Source organism: Dunckerocampus dactyliophorus, chromosome 13, assembly GCF_027744805.1.
Source record: "Dunckerocampus dactyliophorus isolate RoL2022-P2 chromosome 13, RoL_Ddac_1.1, whole genome shotgun sequence".
In the NCBI taxonomy this organism is placed as follows: domain Eukaryota; kingdom Metazoa; phylum Chordata; class Actinopteri; order Syngnathiformes; family Syngnathidae; genus Dunckerocampus; species Dunckerocampus dactyliophorus.
The window spans coordinates 26749904-26768148 of record NC_072831.1 but is presented as its reverse complement, the minus strand read 5'-3'; the positions used below and the strand labels follow the sequence as shown (position 1 = coordinate 26768148).

Genomic DNA, 18245 nt, shown 5'->3' with positions numbered 1-18245 from the left:
ATTTTTTTTCTATTTTGATTGACGGTGCGGGAAACACAAAGGGGTGGGACTAACGAGGTTGACCGTATAATTTGCATCGCATTTCAGGACGTTCCGCCTTTCTTCTTTGTCGTGATTGGCCCAGAAGACAGGCGGTGGACGCGTCATTGGCTCCCCGGGATGTCAGTCATTTTTAAAGGCCGTGTGCTTCCTGTAGTTGGGAAGTAGTTTGAATGCACGTCTTTTAACGAAATATCCACCTTTTAACACTTTGTGTCATTATTTACTGTATTATGCTGTCATACATTTTTTTTCTACATGACTTGTACATTTGTTTGTTTAATTTTAAAACTACTTTTTCATAGGAAATACAAGAGAAATAGTCGGCCGAAACAATTGTAAAACTAAGTTAACTTGTTTTAAGACAGTCTTTTACTTAAATTATGAATGACAAAGGCATAAAAAGATACACCTTTCCCGTCTACTTGGTCAAAATATAAACTTTTTATACATTTTGTTGTCATTTATTTACTGTATTATGCTGTAATGCAGTCGATTTCATCGCCTCTCAATATATTTCAAGTGTAAAAAAGAGGTAACCGCTCTTCTAAAACAGTCATTTACTTTTTTTTTTTTACTGTTTTTCCCCAAAAAATTAACACTATGTATTAAATTTAGCAAATTTAATGATTTTAAACCAAAAATAGCTTGTGGTACAAGTTGCAAACGTCCAAGTAACAAAACTTGAGTGATTTCTTCCTATATATTTTATATCCCAAAGAAATAATGGAATAGTCTGTTCCATGGTCCACCTGTTGCTGCAGCAAGCATAAAAGAAGTTCCTTGTTATTAAGATATGAAGACCATGCACATGACAATAAAACTCTCTTGAATCTTGAAAAGTCTTTAGCTGTAATTTCGAATGACAAAGGTATCATAAAGCACACCTTATTTTTTTACATTCTTAATTGTCATGCAATTGATAAAATAAGTTAACTATAGACATGTTACTATTAAATAAAAACAAGAAAAAAATAACGCAACCTAAACTTTAATAGCAAGTAACAACACATGCTGTATGTGGTCACAAAGAGACAAAAAAGGATACAAAAAGCGAAAAAGAAAGTACAACACATGAGCCAGAGTTAATCCTTTGCTGCCAATTTTTGAGGTATGTTTTTCCCCCAAAAATGGTGTCCAATTCTGCAGTGTAGCTTGTGCAGTTGTAAAAGAAAGAAAAGAGCCATCCATTTTCTATTCCGCTTCTCCTCTTTAGGGTCGCAGTGGAATGCTGGAGCCTATCCCAGCTGACTTCGGGCGACAGGCGGGGTACACCCTGGACTGGTCGCCAGCCAATCGCAGGGCACATATAGACAAACAATCATTTACACTCACATCATTCATACCTATGGACAATTTAGGGTCGCCAATTAACGTAACATGCATGTTTTTGGATGTTGGAGGAAAGCGGAGTGCCCGGAGAAAACCCACACACGCACGAAGAACATGCAAACTCCACACAGAAATGCCCAAGGGAGAATCGAACCCAGAATCAAACTCAATCTCCAGACTGTTACTGTGTTGGCCAACATGCTAACCACTAAACCACCGTGCGGCCCAGAAAGAAAAGATGAGTAAAAGATGTTGAAAAAGAAAAAGATAATAAAATAAAAATTACAGACATAGCATAAATAAGAAAAGTTTGAATTGATAATTAGCAATGAAATGACATAAGTTAAAATAAGTAGATTAAATATAAATAAAAATCAGCCAGAAACATGTAATTCCTCAATAAATGCTGTGATATGAATAAGTGATATGAATAATTCGAGTGATATGAATAATTCATTATTTATTGTTAAATTCAATGTTGCTATATTGTTTCGGCATGTACCGTAGTGGAAGCAGTTATTGCTAAATTTATTTTAGCAAATTAAAAGGACATCTTGTGCAAGATTCAGCTTGAAACTGCAGATAACACCAAACCAATCAAGTTGGCTGTCAGCTGATGCCCAAACAAAATAACCAACTGTTGCTAGTTTTTCTGTTTTATTTTAAACGGGAATCAGGACAGGGAAAAAAAAAATCATGAAAACTGACACATTAAAAAGGTGTTTCGTTGCATTTTATTCAAACATGCACAAAGATCAGCGTGACAGTTTAAATATTCCAGCTCCCTTCCTTGGAACAAGCGGCAGCTTACAGTCCATATTCAAAGCCGTTCCCCATCACACAGAGGGTGGGGGCGTCAGTTAGGAATAAAAAGCGGTGTGGATAATGTTCTCCTCTGTCGGTCTTTATGGCACGCTCTAAAATAATAGGATGGGCGTTCCTGTCTTATTTTTACCTTAATTTAACAAAATACAGCTGAATAAAATTAGAATAGAACCAAACTTAGTTGCAAAGTAGCATATTTCATACTCATGTTACCGTTCTTTACCGTTGTGTTTGGACTTATACAGGGTATCCGATTTGGAGATGAAAGGCTTTGGTAAGAGCCGTTGATGTAAAAGATGTAAAAGGTGCATGCTGACCGACATGACGTGTCCCTCTGGTTGTTTTCTTTTGGCGTGCTTATTTCTTCTTAGGTGCATTGGGTGTGTTGAATTTGAAGAAGATAATGTCCCCATCCTCCACCATGTAGTTCCTTCCCTGTTGCCTGTATTTCCCAGCCGCCTTGTCCAAAGCAAGACACAGGAAGATTAATGTTTCACTAACAGTATTAATGTGAGCGCTAACCCAATAAATACACACACGCACCTTGACTGCACCTTCACTGCCCTCTTCTTTGAAGTCGGAGTACTTCATCACTTCGGCCATGATGAAACCCTTCTCAAAGTCTGTGTGGATCTTTCCGGCTGCTTGAGGAGCTTTGCTGCCTTTCTGTTGGTCCCAACGCCACAGAACACCACGTCATACGTTATGTCACACACGACAACAGGCAGAGACGCTGCTATCCTGACAAAGGTGACGTCTTTTGAAAAGAAAAAGCAAAAAACGAGACAAGAGTAACCACTGGGATGCTCACCGAACTGAGCTCTTGTGGTCTTTCACGTGCATTTTTGCGGTAAGCCCTCAAAAACAGCAGAGTGCTCCTGTCATATAGAGCAGGGGTCCCCAACCACTGGGTGTGAAACTTTCAGGCGCAGTGATAAAAAAAAAAAGTAAATAACTACATTTAATTTTATGTAAATGCGTATCAATTTTGGAAATATGGGCCATTGTTTTTTTCCAAAAATAATATACAGTTAGAAATGCCCCAGTTTTTGCATGTTTATGTTGTTTTGTTTCACTGTGTTTCAGTATTGTGTCTGTATTAATTTTGTGCTCTTAATATGATATTTTCCCTGTTTTAGTGTTACATAATACGTAATAAATAAGATAAATTACATCGCCATAATGTGCGCCAGGCCTCTCGTTTGTGGAAACATGTCCGTGGGTCCAAAAAGGTTGGGGACTACTGATCTAGATGGTCTTTGACTAACCTTTTTCCATTGTGGTAGGTCCTAAAACAGCAGTGTTCCTTTCATACAAAAGATTTGTGACTGGCCTTATTGCGGTAGGTCCTTGACAGCAGAGCGTTCCTGTCATATACAGTTGTCCCTCGTTTATAGCAGTTAATTGATTCCAGAGCAGACTGCGATAAGTGAATTTCCGCAAGATGGATTCAATGTTAATAAATGGAACATTTTCGTATTTAATAGCATCGAAAACCTGTTTATGACTTTATAAATACGTGTTTTAACATCAACAGAGCCCTGTAGATATGAGATAACACACCTATGGTCACCTTTTCACTCCACTCATTGTCAGTCATTGTTTACTTCACATTGCGCAACTCTTATGCCGCAGGGCCTCGAGACGGCCGCTCACCATCAAGCTAGAGAGCTAACCAGTTAGCATCAAATTTATTTCTTTTAAACTTAAGAAGCCAAAAACTTACCACTTCCACACGGAATGGGAGAACTTTTTTCATTCTACCATGTCGGACATGCCATGACTGAACCTCATGCAGTGTTACGGTAATGTAATATAAGGTAATGTCTCATAAATTTTGTGTGTCATTACTGCCACCTAGTGACCAGAACGCTACACATCACTTGTATTTCATTATGTTTTGACTAATAACAGAAAAACAATGATCATTTATTAATTTCTAAAATCCTCGATACAGCGAGGGAGCGATAATCAAACCGCGATATTGCGAGGGATGACCTTAAAGGATTTTTGACTAGCATAAACATAATGCTTCTGTTAAATTTCTCAAAGATGACTCACCCGAATGGTCCACGCTCGCACCTCATCCGGTCCCGCTGTGAAGAAGTACTCCAACTGTAGTGCTGCGTAGCCAGTCTTTATTATTTTGGTCAGAACACTGTAAGGGGACAACAAAGCAACATTAAAAACTCAATGGTAGATAGTGTACGCTGCACCTGCACCTTCACTAACTCAATGAATACTTAAAGGAGTCAATATCACGCACAGCTTCATGGATGTCCTTCAGCCAATAATAACGAAGTCCGCCTCACCTCTGTGTCTTTTGCTCCTCACAGTATTTCTTCTGCTCCTCCTCCTCCATGTCAAACAGTTTGGACTCCAAGGCTCCGCTGAGGGGGATCACCATGGCACCGGGGTCATGAGCATCCACCCACTCCTTGATTTTGGCCAACCTGAGGAGAGTGTGTGTAGTTTCAAGACAACATAAACACACAGCTGCACAAACCCACACACATACCACTTGTTCTTCTTCCTAATGTAATCCTTCTCTGAAAGGTTGACCAGGTAGATCATAGGTTTGGATGTCAGGAACAGGTACTTGTTCAGAACCTCAATCTATAAGGCAGGAAAAACAAATCAGTCTGACTATTATCCACTGAAATGTCACAGTACATGGTGGAATTCATGTTTCCACTCAATGAACCGCAGCTCCCCCCAGTGCTTGTAGCACTCGTGCAATGTTGCCAGCCATTTAGACAATTGTTTACTCACTTGCTGCAATACCGCTATGCAAGCTGTGCACGACTACTCTAATAGATGTTAGGTTACTTTAAGAGGATATAGTAAAATGCTTGCTGAAATGTTGAAATGGGACGTGAGACACTGTATTCATATTTGGTGACAGCACCATACGATGAGGAGAAAATACCTCTTTGTCATTCCAGTCTTGGCAAAACCGCACATGTTTCTTTTCGTCCACCAACCAGCCCTTCACCTTCAACATGATGTCCTGGAGCGAGAAGAATCATCAGGGCCAATAGTGACTCAGCTGCTGTCCATAACAACAACAAACATACATATTCTGGTTTAAGTTTCTTGTCGCCGCCTCTGACGGCCGTCTTCTCCAGTTTGTCAATGATGGGTGTGATGGCCTCCTCATCCTTTAGCCGTAGCTCTTCATGGATGATCTCAATGTCCCTCACTGGGTCCACGTTTCCCTCTACGTGGATAATGTCCTCGTCGTCAAAGGCACCTGAAACAAAAAACAAAAAAAACAAGCATTTTAAGTTAAATCAAATACAGGGACACTGTACAAGACTTGAAATTGCATGTCAGGATAATAACGCTTGTCAATACATCACAGCCTAACATAGCAGTCCCCATATACAATGCAACTATGGAAATGTGTGTGAATACTGATAGATGCCCAACTGACTGGACACCCCAAAAAGAGACAAATTGAGGATTAGAATGCAGTTCAATACATCACGGCTTATCATAACAAACCCTAGACACAGTATAAATAAGTAGAAATATGCCATAACAAATGAGAATATAATATGTAGTTGAAAAAAAAACTACATTTTCCTGATGCAGATTGTAGCATTCACACACTAAGATTTGGAATATTTAATATAATTTTTCTAACAAAATATAATAAATTATTATAAAAATATTTGTGAAATATTTCATTTTAGACAATGATTTCAATTCATAGTAAATAAATATATATTTATATTATCAACTTTCTTTATCGGAAGACATTTCACAACAGTGCAGTTGAAAAACTACTTCCAGAGTTGCATTTTTCTTCCCCACAAGTTCACCCCACACACAAAGACATTACAAACTTTTCATCTGATCACAGAAGCGAATCAATGTTATCTTTTTAAGATATTTGTAACATTAATGATATGAAAGACCAGGTCGCCTAGGTGCCCGCCCTCGACCGCCACCCAAAACGCAATGCACCGGACCCTTATGCTTGCCCCCGCAGGTGGTGGGTCTACGGTGGTGGGCCCCTCCAGTGTGACCTGGAGGGGCGTGATTGGGAGGAACGGCCTCCCCGATCTGAACCCGTGCGGTGTGATGTTGTTGGACTTCTGTGCGAACCACAGTTTGTCCATCACAAACACCATGTTCCAGCATAAGGATGTCCATAAGTGCACATGGCACCAGGACACCCTAGGCCGCAGGTCTATGATCGACTTTGTAGTCGTATCATCAGACCTGCGTCCGCATGTTTTGGACACACGGGTAAAGAGAGGGGCTGAGCTGTCAACTGATCACCACCTGGTGATGAGTTGGATTAGATGGCGGGGGAGGATGCCGGACAGACCCGGGAGACCCAAACGTGTAGTGAGGGTGTGCTGGGAACGTTTGGCAGAGTCTCCTGTTCGTCGAGTCTTCAGCTCTCACCTCCGGCAGAGCTTCTCCTGCATCCCGGGGGAGGACGAGGATATCGAGTCCGAATGGGCTCTATTCCGTGCCTCCATTGCTGAGGCAGCCGATCGGAGCTGCGGCCGCAAGGTGGTCGGTGCCAGTCGTGGCGGCAAGCCCCGAACCCGATGGTGGACACCAGAGGTCAGGGCTGCCGTCAAGCTGAAGAAGGAGTCCTATCGAGCATGGATGGCTTGTGGGACTCCTGAAGCAGCTGACGGGTACCGGCAGGCCAAGCGGCACGCGGCTTCGGCGGTGATCGAGGCAAAAACTCGGGTGTGGGAGGAGTTCGGTGAGGCCATGGAACACGACTTTCGGTCGGCCTCGAAGAGGTTCTGGCAAACCGTCCGGCGCCTCAGAAAGGGGAAGCAGTGCCCGGTCCACACTGTTTACAGTGGGGACGGGAGCCTGCTGACCTCGACTGAGGATATAGTTGGGCGGTGGAAGGAATACTTTGAGGCCCTTCTCAATCCCACTGACATACCTTCCCTAGAGGAAGCAGAGACTGAGGATACGAACGCGGACAGTTCCATCACCGTGGCTGAGGTATCTGGGGTAGTCAAAATGCTCCCCAGTGGCAAAGCTCCGGGGGTGGACGAGTTTCGCCCTGAATTCCTCAAGGCTTTGGATGTTGCGGGACTGTCTTGGCTGACACGTCTCTTCAACATTGCGTGGAAGTCGGGAACAGTACCTCTGGATTGGCAGACTGGGGTGGTGGTCCCCCTTTTCAAGAAGGGTGACCGGAGGGTGTGTTCCAACTATAGGGGGATCACACTCCTCAGCCTCCCTGGGAAAGTCTATTCCAGGGTGCTGGAGAGAAGGGTACGACCGTTAATCGAACCTCGGCTACAGGAGGTGCAATGTGGTTTTCGTCCTGGTCGCGGAACACTGGACCAGCTCTACACCCTTGCAAGGGTCCTGGAGGGTACTTGGGAGTTTGCCCAACCGGTCTACATGTGCTTTGTGGACCTGGAAAAGGCATTCGACCGTGTCCCTCGCGGTGTCCTGTGGGGGGTGCTCCGGGAGTATGGGATTGGTGGCGCGCTACTACGTGCCATTCAGTCCTTGTACAACCGGAGCAGGAGCCTGGTTCGCATTGCCAGTAGTAAGTCAAGCCTGTTTCCGGTGAACGTTGGCCTCCGCCAAGGCTGCCCTTTGTCACCGATTCTGTTCATAATTTTCATGGACAGAATTTCTAGGCGCAGCCAAGGTGTCGAGGGAGTCCAGTTCGGGGACACTAGGATCTCATCTCTGCTATTTGCAGACGATGTGGTCCTGATGGCCTCATCGAGCTGTGACCTGCAGCGTTTACTGGGACGGTTTGCATCTGAGTGTGAAGCTTCTGGGATGAGACTCAGCACCTCCAAATCCGAGGCCATGGTTCTCAGTCGGAAAAGGGTGGATTGCTCCCTCCGGGTTGGGAATGAGGTCCTGCCCCAGGTGGAGGAGTTCAAGTATCTCGGGGTCTTGTTCACGAGTGAGGGAAGGTTGGAGCGTGAGGTCGATAGGCGGATCGGCGCAGCGTCTGCAGTAATGCGGTCGCTGTACCGGACCGTCGTGGTGAAGAGAGAGTTGAGCCGGAAGGCAAAGCTCTCAATTTACCGATCGATCTATGTTCCCACCCTCACCTATGGTCATGAGCTTTGGGTCATGACCGAAAGAACGAGATCGCGGATACAAGCGGCTGAAATGAGTTTTCTTCGTAGGGTAGCGGGACTCACCCTAAGAGACAGGGTGAGGAGCTCGGTTATCCGAGAGGAGCTCAGAGTAGAGCCGCTGCTCCTTCACATCGAGAGGAGCCAGCTGAGGTGGCTCGGGCATCTAGTCCGGATGCCTCCCGGACGCCTCCCTGGTGAGGTGTTTTGGGCATGCCCAGCCGGGAGAAGGCCCCGGGGAAGACCTAGGACACGCTGGAGGGATTATGTCTCACAGCTGGCCTGGGAACGCCTCGGTGTCCTCCCGGTGGAGCTGGAGGAGGTGGTCGGGGACCGGGAAGTCTGGGCTTCCCTACTGAGACTGCTGCCCCCGCGACCCGGACCCGGATAAGCGGAGGAAAATGGAATGGAAAATGGAATGGAATGGAATGATATGAAAGCTTGTCTCCGTATTGCTACAAACGACTTCATTTCTAAAAACATCATGATACTAATATATTACTGCATGCATCTCCAAAGAGTTTGTTTCTTTTCCTGATCTGAAAAACAATTACAATTTTTTTTTGCTTAGTTTTTTTCCCATTTCTTTTAATAATCAATGGTTAAGTTATTTTTACGCTTGCATGCCAGTTAATCTAGAAGGCGAGACATGCTACTTTCTCTCCTCACTTGTGTGTCCACTGTACCTATGTCATGTCATTTCAGTTGTGTAGTCTCACTATGCACCTATTTTGTAACTTACGTTTACACAGATTGAACTAAACTAAAATGTTAGCTTCGTAAGAAAACGTTACCAAAAACATTGCTTGTGAAGTTTGTAAAGGTTTTAAGGTAGCCATAGTTTGACACAGAAACAGATTATTTACATTTCCATAATTTCTTATGGAATTAATATTATAAAATACAAAAAAATCAGAACAGATTGTGTTCCACTGTATCACTAGAACTCTAATTCCTATTACTCTTCTTTGACACATGTAGCACCCACTACGAAGCATGAAAAGTCTTTGCGTTTAGCGCGTTCTGATGTAACAAGCCAAACACCTGTCCATGAGACTCAAGCTGTTAGGACACGGCAGCTGCACGCAGACAACTCACGGGTCATGTGGAAGATGCCATCACAGGCACTGATATGGGACAGGAAAGCGTTCCCCAGTCCTTGTCCTGAGTGAGCTCCCTTCACCAGACCGGCAATGTCCACCACATTCAGGAAAGCTGGAACCTTACTGGAAAGAGAGACCAGCAAGTGCGTCATCACTGGTATAACACAGACACAGATACATGTTGTGTACATACCTGGCTGGTTTATGATACTGGCAGAGGAAATCAAAGCGTTCGTCGGGGACGGGCACTCTGCTCTCATTGGGGTCGATGGTGCAGAAGGGGAAGTTCTCAGCTGCTGCTTGACTTTTGGTCAACACGTTGAAAAAGGTGGATTTCCTGCAACACAAACAACTCTTGTGATTACAGGTACAAAAATGTGTAATAATAACGCATAACGCCTCACTAATCATCTACAGGTATGTGTACATACCCAACATTTGGCAAACTCAGAGACCCTCTATGTACTACCCACCAAACATTTTGCAACCTCACAGCTCATGCATGTATACTTACCCAATGTTTAGATTATGTATGCATACATACCTAAAATTTATCAACCCCACAGATCACTATGTACAGCAGACTCGCTTCACCGGAGAACGTTAGAAGGAAGCGTTCACAGACGAATACATGAAAAAGTCATAAAAATATCACAGCATCTATTCTCCAAATTAAAAAAATTAACAAGAAATTATTCAGAAAATGAAAGAAACGTCCCTCCCTGCAAAGACAGTCAAGAACGGGACCAATAGAATGACAACAAACATCACCAGTAGGCAAATTCCACCCATTCATCCATTTTCTATACTCTTTAATCCTCACTAGGGTCGCAGGTATGCTGGAGACTATCCCAGCTGACTTCAGGCAAGAGGGGGCTACACCCTGGACTGGTCGCCAGTATATCGCAGGGCACATATAGACAACCATTCACACTCACATTCGTACATATGGACAATTTAGAGTCGCCAATTAACCCAATATGCATGTTTTTGGAATATGGGAGGAAACCGGAGTACCCAGAGAAAACCCACGCATGCACAGGGAAAACAAGCTAACTCCACACACAGATGCCCAACGGAGATTCAAATTTTTTATGTTAAGTTGGCAACATTTTCTTTTAATTTTCACAAATACGAGAACTCAAAAAAGCTTACATAGTTCAGTGTTTAATTATTTCAAGGTAAGCCTACACATGAACTCTGCACTTCTGTTCATTGAATTTTGTTGTAGTACAATTTAAAAAAAAAAAAAGATTAAAACTTTTAAAAGTTTATAAGCCATGTCATGTTTTTAGGCTCCAGATAATTTTTCTTGACTGGAAGAGGAGGCAAAATGGCTCTTTTCATGCAGAAGCTTATGTACCCCAAATGTATACGTACCCAACATTTGGCAAGCCAACAATTCCAATTTTAAGCGAGGTACCAAATCGTCCAATCAACTGGGGTTGTTTTGGGGCTTCTCCCTTCTTTGGAGGCATCTGCAAAGAGTTGCGTCAGTTTAGTTTTCACCCACGACAACACAATTCCGAGACACCATGATAACTTTAATGTCATATGAATGTAGTCTGAGCTACATAAGACTACGTTGCTAAGCTAGCTGCACTGAAAACTTGTGCCAGCACTAGCAGCTTCATTCAAACACGACATGCTAACATTAGCAAGTGGCTAATAGCAGCCACTCCTGAGTACCCACAACGCTCCACCGAGTCGCCACCAACTACCTGCTAGTACACGTTAAAATGAGACGGCCACGTTTCAGTTTTTTGCATGTAAGCAGGTTTAATGTGTACCTTTATGTTCTGTTTTCCGGCTACGGTCAGCGTGCTGTACACTTCAGCTATTGCCGCTTACACGCACCACTCCAGTGGAAAGACAGGCTGGAGCGCAGGGCGGAAGTGTTTTGACAAGCGAGCCCTCTGATTGGTCTGGTAAAGAGCTGCGCGGTTGCGTCACAGTCGACGTGATATCACAATATAGCAACGGTGCTCGCACTTACGCTTTTTCCCTCCCTAGTTTATTAAAATAGTTGAATTATAGTTGGGTGTAAATAGTTCTGCACTACTCTGTATTACCAAGTTAAAGGAGTAAATGCTCGTGATCTAAAATCGTGTTAATAGGAACCTCAACAATAACACATAATCAGTACTTACTAAGTAGTCCTTCTTTAATGCAAGCGATATTAAGTGCTCATACTAGTGGTGATGCTTTCAGCTTTTATTGGGAAATCAGACAAAATATATGACATACAAAATCAGATCAAGTGCAGCCATCTCATATGACTAAACTGCAGAAGGGTTGCGAGCAATTGTATACGTTTTACTTTTTATTCCTAAACACTGATAACCCTGTGAAAAAAACAGAACAAAAGACCTCCACATTTAACACCTTTATTCAGAATTTATTCCATAAACCTCAACCATGTTTTTGAGTTGTAAAGAAAAAACATGTTTATTTTCTAACAAGAGAGACTTCATGGTACAATAGCTGCAACACTAAATGAGTAATTTGAGAACATAAATCAGACAAAAAAATTGGTGTCAACAGGAAGACCAAAATAAGAAATGCAGCCGCATACAAACCACTACATGAAGCTGAAAATGTCAGACAAACTTTCTTATATATAAAAAAACATCCAGACTTCAAAGCCAATTTCACACTAGAAAAATCCATGATTTTAAAACGGCATAAACACATTACATTGTCTTTTGATTCAACTTCCCATTCAGGTTTCACAGCAAAGCAAGTTGAAATTTTGGGGCTCGGAACAGTGAACAAAAAAACAACAACAAAAAAAATTTGTTTGTATTCTCTTGCACTTCTACAACTTGGGTAATTTTTTCCACCACTAATCAAGTTTTGGTGGGATGGAGACATCGAAGGAGGTCTGTTCTCGAGTGCGAGTTTGCCATTATGTGGACGAAACAAATATAAAACAGATGACTCACTGCTCAGTAGTGACCTGTGGAGTGGACAAATGTGAGATTAAAAAAAGTCATAAAAACACAAAACACTTGAGATTTTAACGAGTTGAGTATTCTCTCAAATAGTGGCCTTCGTTTTGAAAAGACAACCCCAATTAATTCCCCAGGCGTGCCACTTAGAGGCTGTCAATACTTTTGCTATGACATATCGCACGTGTGTCCCAGTAAAAAAAATAAATTTTTCACCCACAACAAATCTGTAAAGCTGATGTTTGCACTAGACAGGAAAAATAGGGACATCACATGATTACACACAATGGAAGTTTGTTGATGTTCCTCGGACTGACATTAACATAAGCAGTTGTAGACATAACTGAAATCAAAACAAACAAGCAATTTCTTGCACATTTTCCTGTGACTTTGGCCACAGACAAGCAGAATGGGTGATAAGACTTTTTAACCTACGACTATGTTGACATAGTTTTCCTCCATGTGTGCACATTTTATTTAGATTGTGGTTGAACACATAGAACGGACCTATCGTAGAAAGGAACGCTTTGGTCCTCAAAAGCGATCATGTCCGTGGACTACTGCTTCAGCGGGCACTTTTTAGTAATAACAATGCCGCCGTGGACCGTGACTTGCATTGGTCAACATTAAGTGGGACGGACTTAAGTGGGTTCTACTGTAAAAATACACGTAATATTTTAAATTTAGTATATTTTTACTGATGGAGCAAGAGTTTCAAGAAAATATTAACATTTAGGGATGCACCGATCGATTGGACACCAATCAGTATCAGCCAATTTCCATGAAAAAGCATGTGATCGTCATACGCCAATTAATATCTTTCAACGCTGATCACAAATGCCGATCACCTGTGGCTCGTACCATCGCAGCTTGTAGCGATCCCTGCGTGCAGTGTAGTGTCTTGCCCTCACTAACGTCTCGGGTAACGTCCTCAGTCCACTTTCCTTCACAAGGTGCAGACAAACCTACCTGCCAACGCATGCCATTAAAAATATCTGGCAGGGGTAGCGCGTCAAAAAGCTTTAATTTAATACGGCATTTGAAGACCAAACACTTGACGGAGTATGGTGGGTTTTCGAGGCTCACCGCGTGATCAGTAAAATGGCAGATAATGCAGCCAAAATGCTGGACAGCACTTCCCCAAATATGTGTGACAGTCAGGAGGCTACGCAAATAACACGAAAAATAATTGAATTCAACGAACGAGATGACCGTCCTTGGCCAGTGGAAGACTCTCTCACTTGGAGCCCACCTATGTGCTACTGGAAGTCTTGCTAGGGCTCCACCAATGGACTCAATCTCATATCCAAAGTCTCATTAAAGGAGGAGTCTCAATCTCCAAGTTTCACAAGTGATGTACAGTATGTTCTCTTGAAAAAGTAAGTCAAATATGTTCTTGTCGAATTTAAAATGATTTTATGGTTCCATTTTTCCTATCATGTCAGCCAATAGCAGGGGTGCAGCCAGGAATTCAGAGCGCCATGGAAAAAAAACATTTCCTTTTTTATTAATTACCAATTCTTATTAATAATTACCTGTTTTTTTTGGAGCCCCCCCCCCATACGGCACCCCTGGCCAATAACACTCATAAATAAATTGTAAAATTTATAATCAAACCATATGACCGTAGCGACCGATTTCACAACAATGCCTTTTTTACAAATAAGGCCCTTTCTATGTTATACACTGAATATGCTCTGGAGCAGAGTAAAAAATGCCCTTGGCCACTATATGAGGAAACAAGGCAACGATATGCCTGCAATTAAAAGGGAAAAAAAAAGGTCTTTAAACATACGTGGGGAGTAGGACCGTGACCTGGATCGAGAGCGGTACCCTCTGCTGTAGTAAGGTGATGGTGATCTTCGTCTATCGGGACAAACAAAACTTATATTCAACACCAACCAATCAGACGACATAATAAATCATATAGCACCAGAAAAATAAGATACCTGTATGATCTGTACTCTCGGTCGTCGTAGCGATCATAGTCCCGATCGTAACCTCGGTCATAGCCTCGGTCATATCCTCTGTCATAATCCCTTGACATGCGCCGTGATGAGCTCCCGCCACCACCACTGAGGATAGAAGCAGAATGATGTTTCCTGACATGTATTTATAACCGACCAAGAGAGTGTCAAATATCTGCAAGGTCATCAGACACTCACTATGTGGGTCTTCCCATGTAGATGCCAGGAGTAGGGGTGTGCGCTCGTTTGGTAATGGAGAAATCCACCCGAATCCGGCGTCCGTCCAGCTCCATCCCATTAGCATGCTCCTTGGCCTAATTCAATGATTTGTCCAGAGCATAAATTATCTTGTCATCTAAAGCAGACATCGCTTTGTGTCCCACTTACCTCTTTGGAGTCCTCGTAGTTCTCAAAGTAGACAAAAGCAAAGCCCCTGGAGCGGCGAGACTGCTGGTCATACACGATGTTGACATCGGCCAGGGGGCCGTACTTGGAGAACACCTCCCTCAGATCCCTCTCAGTGGTGTACAGACTCAGGCCAAACACACCCAGACATGTGTTGGGGTCTGGGTTGGCCTGTGGGGGTTTTAACATTTTATCATCTACTAAATTTATAACATGCTCTTGCTTTTATACACTTTGACCTCCAAACAAACCACAAAGACTAGGGGCGTCCAAACTTTTTCCACCGGGGGCCGCAATGAGAACAATGAAAGAATGCAAGGGGCCAGGCACTTTGATGCATTTTGTAAAATGAACAATGCTAAAATACAGCCAGGTCGTAGGTCAATATATGCTAAGATATATCTGAACAAAACATCTACATCCTAGCTCTGTGATGCAGATGACAAGGCAAATTACCATAATGTCATGATAATATATGGCGGCATAATACGAGTACACCGTATCAAAAGCAATAAACTTTGATTTCTCAAGAGTATTTAATATTGTAATTGGAATGTCAACTTTTAAACTAAATAAATTGAACATACATAATACAACAAAAGACTAAACCACCCCAATGAAAATAAAATGGTTTTTAGAAAAAAAAAATTGCACTTAAAATCAGATATTTCTCATTTTGAACGTTCTGATTTTGAACCATTGTCACTTTCATTAGTCTGAATATTGACCAAAAAATGGATAAATAACCCAGAAATACTCTTTGATTTTAGTATAAATTGTGCTTCCTGTTGCTCACTTCAAACTGGATCCTGTTTACTCGTCTCCACTCGAAAAGAACGACAGCTGGTTAGCAAACGCCGAAGAAGGTGCCGTTTTTTGGTTGTTTCCTGAACTTTCCCACCCGTTACGATGGACTCTCTTTTCCGAAACACACATTTGAACAATTTCCACATACGAGAACGGCAGATGTATGCGGTATGTTTGCTCTGATTTTATGTGACTTCTAGTTACGAATACATTTATTTGACTCCCGTCTCTTTGAGGTGGGGATAACAACCACCCGATGTGAAACCCAGCAATTACTTATGTCTACTATATTAGGTAATACGAGTATAAAAGCGATGTATAAATAGGGGAGTTATTTACTTACTACAGGGCCCTAATAATGTTAACCATTTTAGAAAGTCATAAACAGGTTTTCTATGCTCCAACTACAAAAATATTCCGTTTATTAATATTGAATCCTACTTTGCGGCATTTCGCCTATCACGGTCAGGGCTGGAACAATTCAGCGCGATAAACGAGGGACTGCGGGACAAAAATGTCCCCCAGGCCACAGACACAAGACAAAACGTTGTAATATACCCTGTTGCCGATGTGTCGGCGGCGGTTCGACATGGGAGAGCGGCTGTGACTCCTTCGACGGCGGGAGTCACCACTGCCAGAGCGACTTCTGGTGCGACGACGGTGAGAGCGGGAACGGGAGCGAGAGTAGTTCCTGCGGGAGCTTCGGTGGGAACGTGACCTTAGATAATAAGAGTGTAACATGAATGCACTCATGGCAGTCTAAGGTGCTTTACTGGATTATGCACATAAGATTATAAAATGATTCTTACCTAGACTTGGATTTGGACCTGGATTGCGAACGAGACCTCGACCTGGAATGGCGGGAACCTTCTTTGGAACGTGCCGGGGAGCGGCTGGCCGATTTCACAGAACGTCGAGGGGAGGAACTCCCCGAGCCAGGCTGTGACTCCTGGACAAACCGGACGTTGAGTTCAAAAAAATATATACACACACAAGAACAATAACAAAATTGGGTCAAGAGAGGACTCCACTCGCACTTAAAACCCCCAATACAAATGTGTTTTTTGCAATTAGCTTATTTTTGGGTAAAATACAAAACAGTTACATTTACATAAAAACACATTGTGGCAGTAATGTATTACTTAGTTAGCTGAGAGGCAGATTTCAGAATAACATAACATGAGGGTGTTTGGGGGGGCTGGCGAGTGAGAATTACAGATTAAAAAAGGATTCATTTACATGCATGATTTAGAGACAGAAACAGGAAAAAAAGAGAATAGCAACATAACAGGCTTTTAAGAAATTACTCCTACCCGGCCAAACTTCTGATCATAACTTCATTACTTCTTTTACTTCATTACTTCAAAACAACCCTTCATTTCTTCTTTCTTCTCTTTGACATTCTTATGACTTCTTTTTTTGATCCTCTTCCCCAATTTAGCATCTGCCATTACAACACTAGTCGAGGGGCAGATCTTCTTTTTCCGCTTCAATACATTAGCATGCATCAACAGCATCATCGGCTTCAAACAATAACAACTTTGCATCTGAAACGTCTTCCGCCTTTTTCTTTTCTTCCAACCTCAACCTTAACAAAGAACAAACAAGGGTGATAAGGCAAGTTGTTGTTTGTTGCATGAACACCAAGAGGCACAAAGAAAAACAGCAGTGCTAAATATATAAATGAATAACAGGCATGTATTAAGTAATATTAAGGCCACACTGAAAGTATTGGAAAAATAAGTACAAGAATTAAGTCATATCATTACGCGACTCAATCCAAAGCAACGACCAAGGGGTTGAAATGTCAGAGCTGTTGTAATTTTACGAAAAGTTGAAAAGTTGGGACAATTAAATTACTTTAAACAAGTGAATGTCGAAAATCCCACGTGAATTTAAACGTAACACTGTCTTGTAAAATTAGGACTTTATTCTTGTAACATTATTCGCTATTTTCTTTACAATGTGGCCCCAATATGTCTTCGTGATAATATTTCTCACATCACATTTTCAAAAACTTAGATAAATGACAACATTAATAACATGTATATTACTTCTAATCTTACTACATGTAAGCAAAGGCAACTATTCAATGGCGCTTGAATGAAAGCAAGGCCATGCCGCGGCCTAGTCTTTGGACTGCGGCACGTTGCTTGCTAACTATAGACTAACGATAAAACTCAAAAGTATTTACAATACGTATATTAAAAAAACATACAAACACATACTTAGTTACAATTTAAAGACTGCCCTCATAGGTTTGAAGACATGTGCTGCCATAGCCATAGCCACAGCAACACAACACAAACACAGCTAACATTGAAGCTAACAAGCTAACGCTAGCTAGCTTTGCGTCTTTTTCTGGCAACAGTATTTTGTTATAATCACACGCAACTCACCTTCTCTCTGAATTCTTTCTCGGTGTCGCTCATGTTCGCGTCACTAGTCTGTAGCTAGTAAGAAAAGCGAGCTAAATGTACTTTTAATGATTGTTTTGCCCAATAGCTGATCGAACAAACCTCAACCCAAAACCGGTTTAAGCTGAGCTGCGCCTGAAATAAAAAGCAGGGATCGTTTTCCGGTTCCGGGTTTTTCCAAAGTAAAAGCATATTTATGTAGGCATACAAAATGTGAACCACGCTACGTCATTGTTTAGAAATATAGTCAACGGTGAACTCACGTTCAGACACCCGCCTAATTTATGCATTGAATAAACCGAGT

The 18245-nt window shown here is 42.3% G+C and overlaps 2 protein-coding genes across 3 annotated transcripts; both read right to left on the bottom strand.

The window, feature by feature from the left end:
- Positions 1 to 2406: 2406 nt before the first annotated feature.
- Positions 2407 to 11282, bottom strand: ola1 (Obg-like ATPase 1). The gene is made up of 11 exons (XM_054796289.1): positions 11185 to 11282; positions 10775 to 10872; positions 9588 to 9731; positions 9390 to 9517; positions 5274 to 5449; positions 5126 to 5206; positions 4715 to 4812; positions 4509 to 4649; positions 4258 to 4354; positions 2740 to 2862; positions 2407 to 2655 (listed from the first exon to the last, which is right to left on the bottom strand). The coding sequence occupies exons 2-11, from the start codon at positions 10870 to 10872 to the stop codon at positions 2554 to 2556; spliced, it is 1188 nt and encodes a 395-aa protein (XP_054652264.1). The 5' UTR covers positions 11185 to 11282; the 3' UTR covers positions 2407 to 2553.
- A 318-nt stretch (positions 11283 to 11600) lies between these two features.
- Positions 11601 to 18090, bottom strand: tra2b (transformer 2 beta homolog). Of its 2 annotated transcripts, XM_054797549.1 has the most exons (9): positions 17924 to 18090; positions 16838 to 17112; positions 16334 to 16473; positions 16083 to 16242; positions 14700 to 14888; positions 14511 to 14626; positions 14295 to 14420; positions 14141 to 14211; positions 11601 to 12353 (listed from the first exon to the last, which is right to left on the bottom strand). In XM_054797549.1, exons 4-9 carry the CDS (start codon positions 16113 to 16115, stop codon positions 12343 to 12345), a joined length of 546 nt encoding a protein of 181 aa, XP_054653524.1. In that variant the 5' UTR covers positions 16116 to 16242; positions 16334 to 16473; positions 16838 to 17112; positions 17924 to 18090; the 3' UTR covers positions 11601 to 12342. The 2 variants fall into 2 exon arrangements, with proteins under 2 accessions (XP_054653524.1, XP_054653523.1); XM_054797548.1 differs by lacking the exon at positions 16838 to 17112 and having other exon boundaries at positions 17924 to 18089.
- Positions 18091 to 18245: the final 155 nt, after the last annotated feature.

Excerpts from the sequence above, each read along its gene's own strand:
- ola1 (XM_054796289.1), bottom strand. The coding sequence starts at position 10,872 with ATGCCTCCAAAGAAGGGAGAAGCCCCAAAACAACCCCAGTTGATTGGA. Across the intron at positions 5,450-9,389 it reads TGGCATCTTCCACATGACCC|GTGCCTTTGACGACGAGGAC; the intron begins GTGAGTTGTCTG and ends TTTTTGTTTCAG. Across the intron at positions 2,656-2,739 it reads GCAGTGAAGGTGCAGTCAAG|GCGGCTGGGAAATACAGGCA; the intron begins GTGCGTGTGTGT and ends GCTTTGGACAAG.
- tra2b (XM_054797548.1), bottom strand. The coding sequence starts at position 17,956 with ATGAGCGACACCGAGAAAGAATTCAGAGAGAAG. Across the intron at positions 14,421-14,510 it reads TACATGGGAAGACCCACATA|TGGTGGTGGCGGGAGCTCAT; the intron begins GTGAGTGTCTGA and ends TTCTATCCTCAG. Across the intron at positions 14,212-14,294 it reads CGAGAGTACAGATCATACAG|ACGAAGATCACCATCACCTT; the intron begins GTATCTTATTTT and ends TTGTCCCGATAG.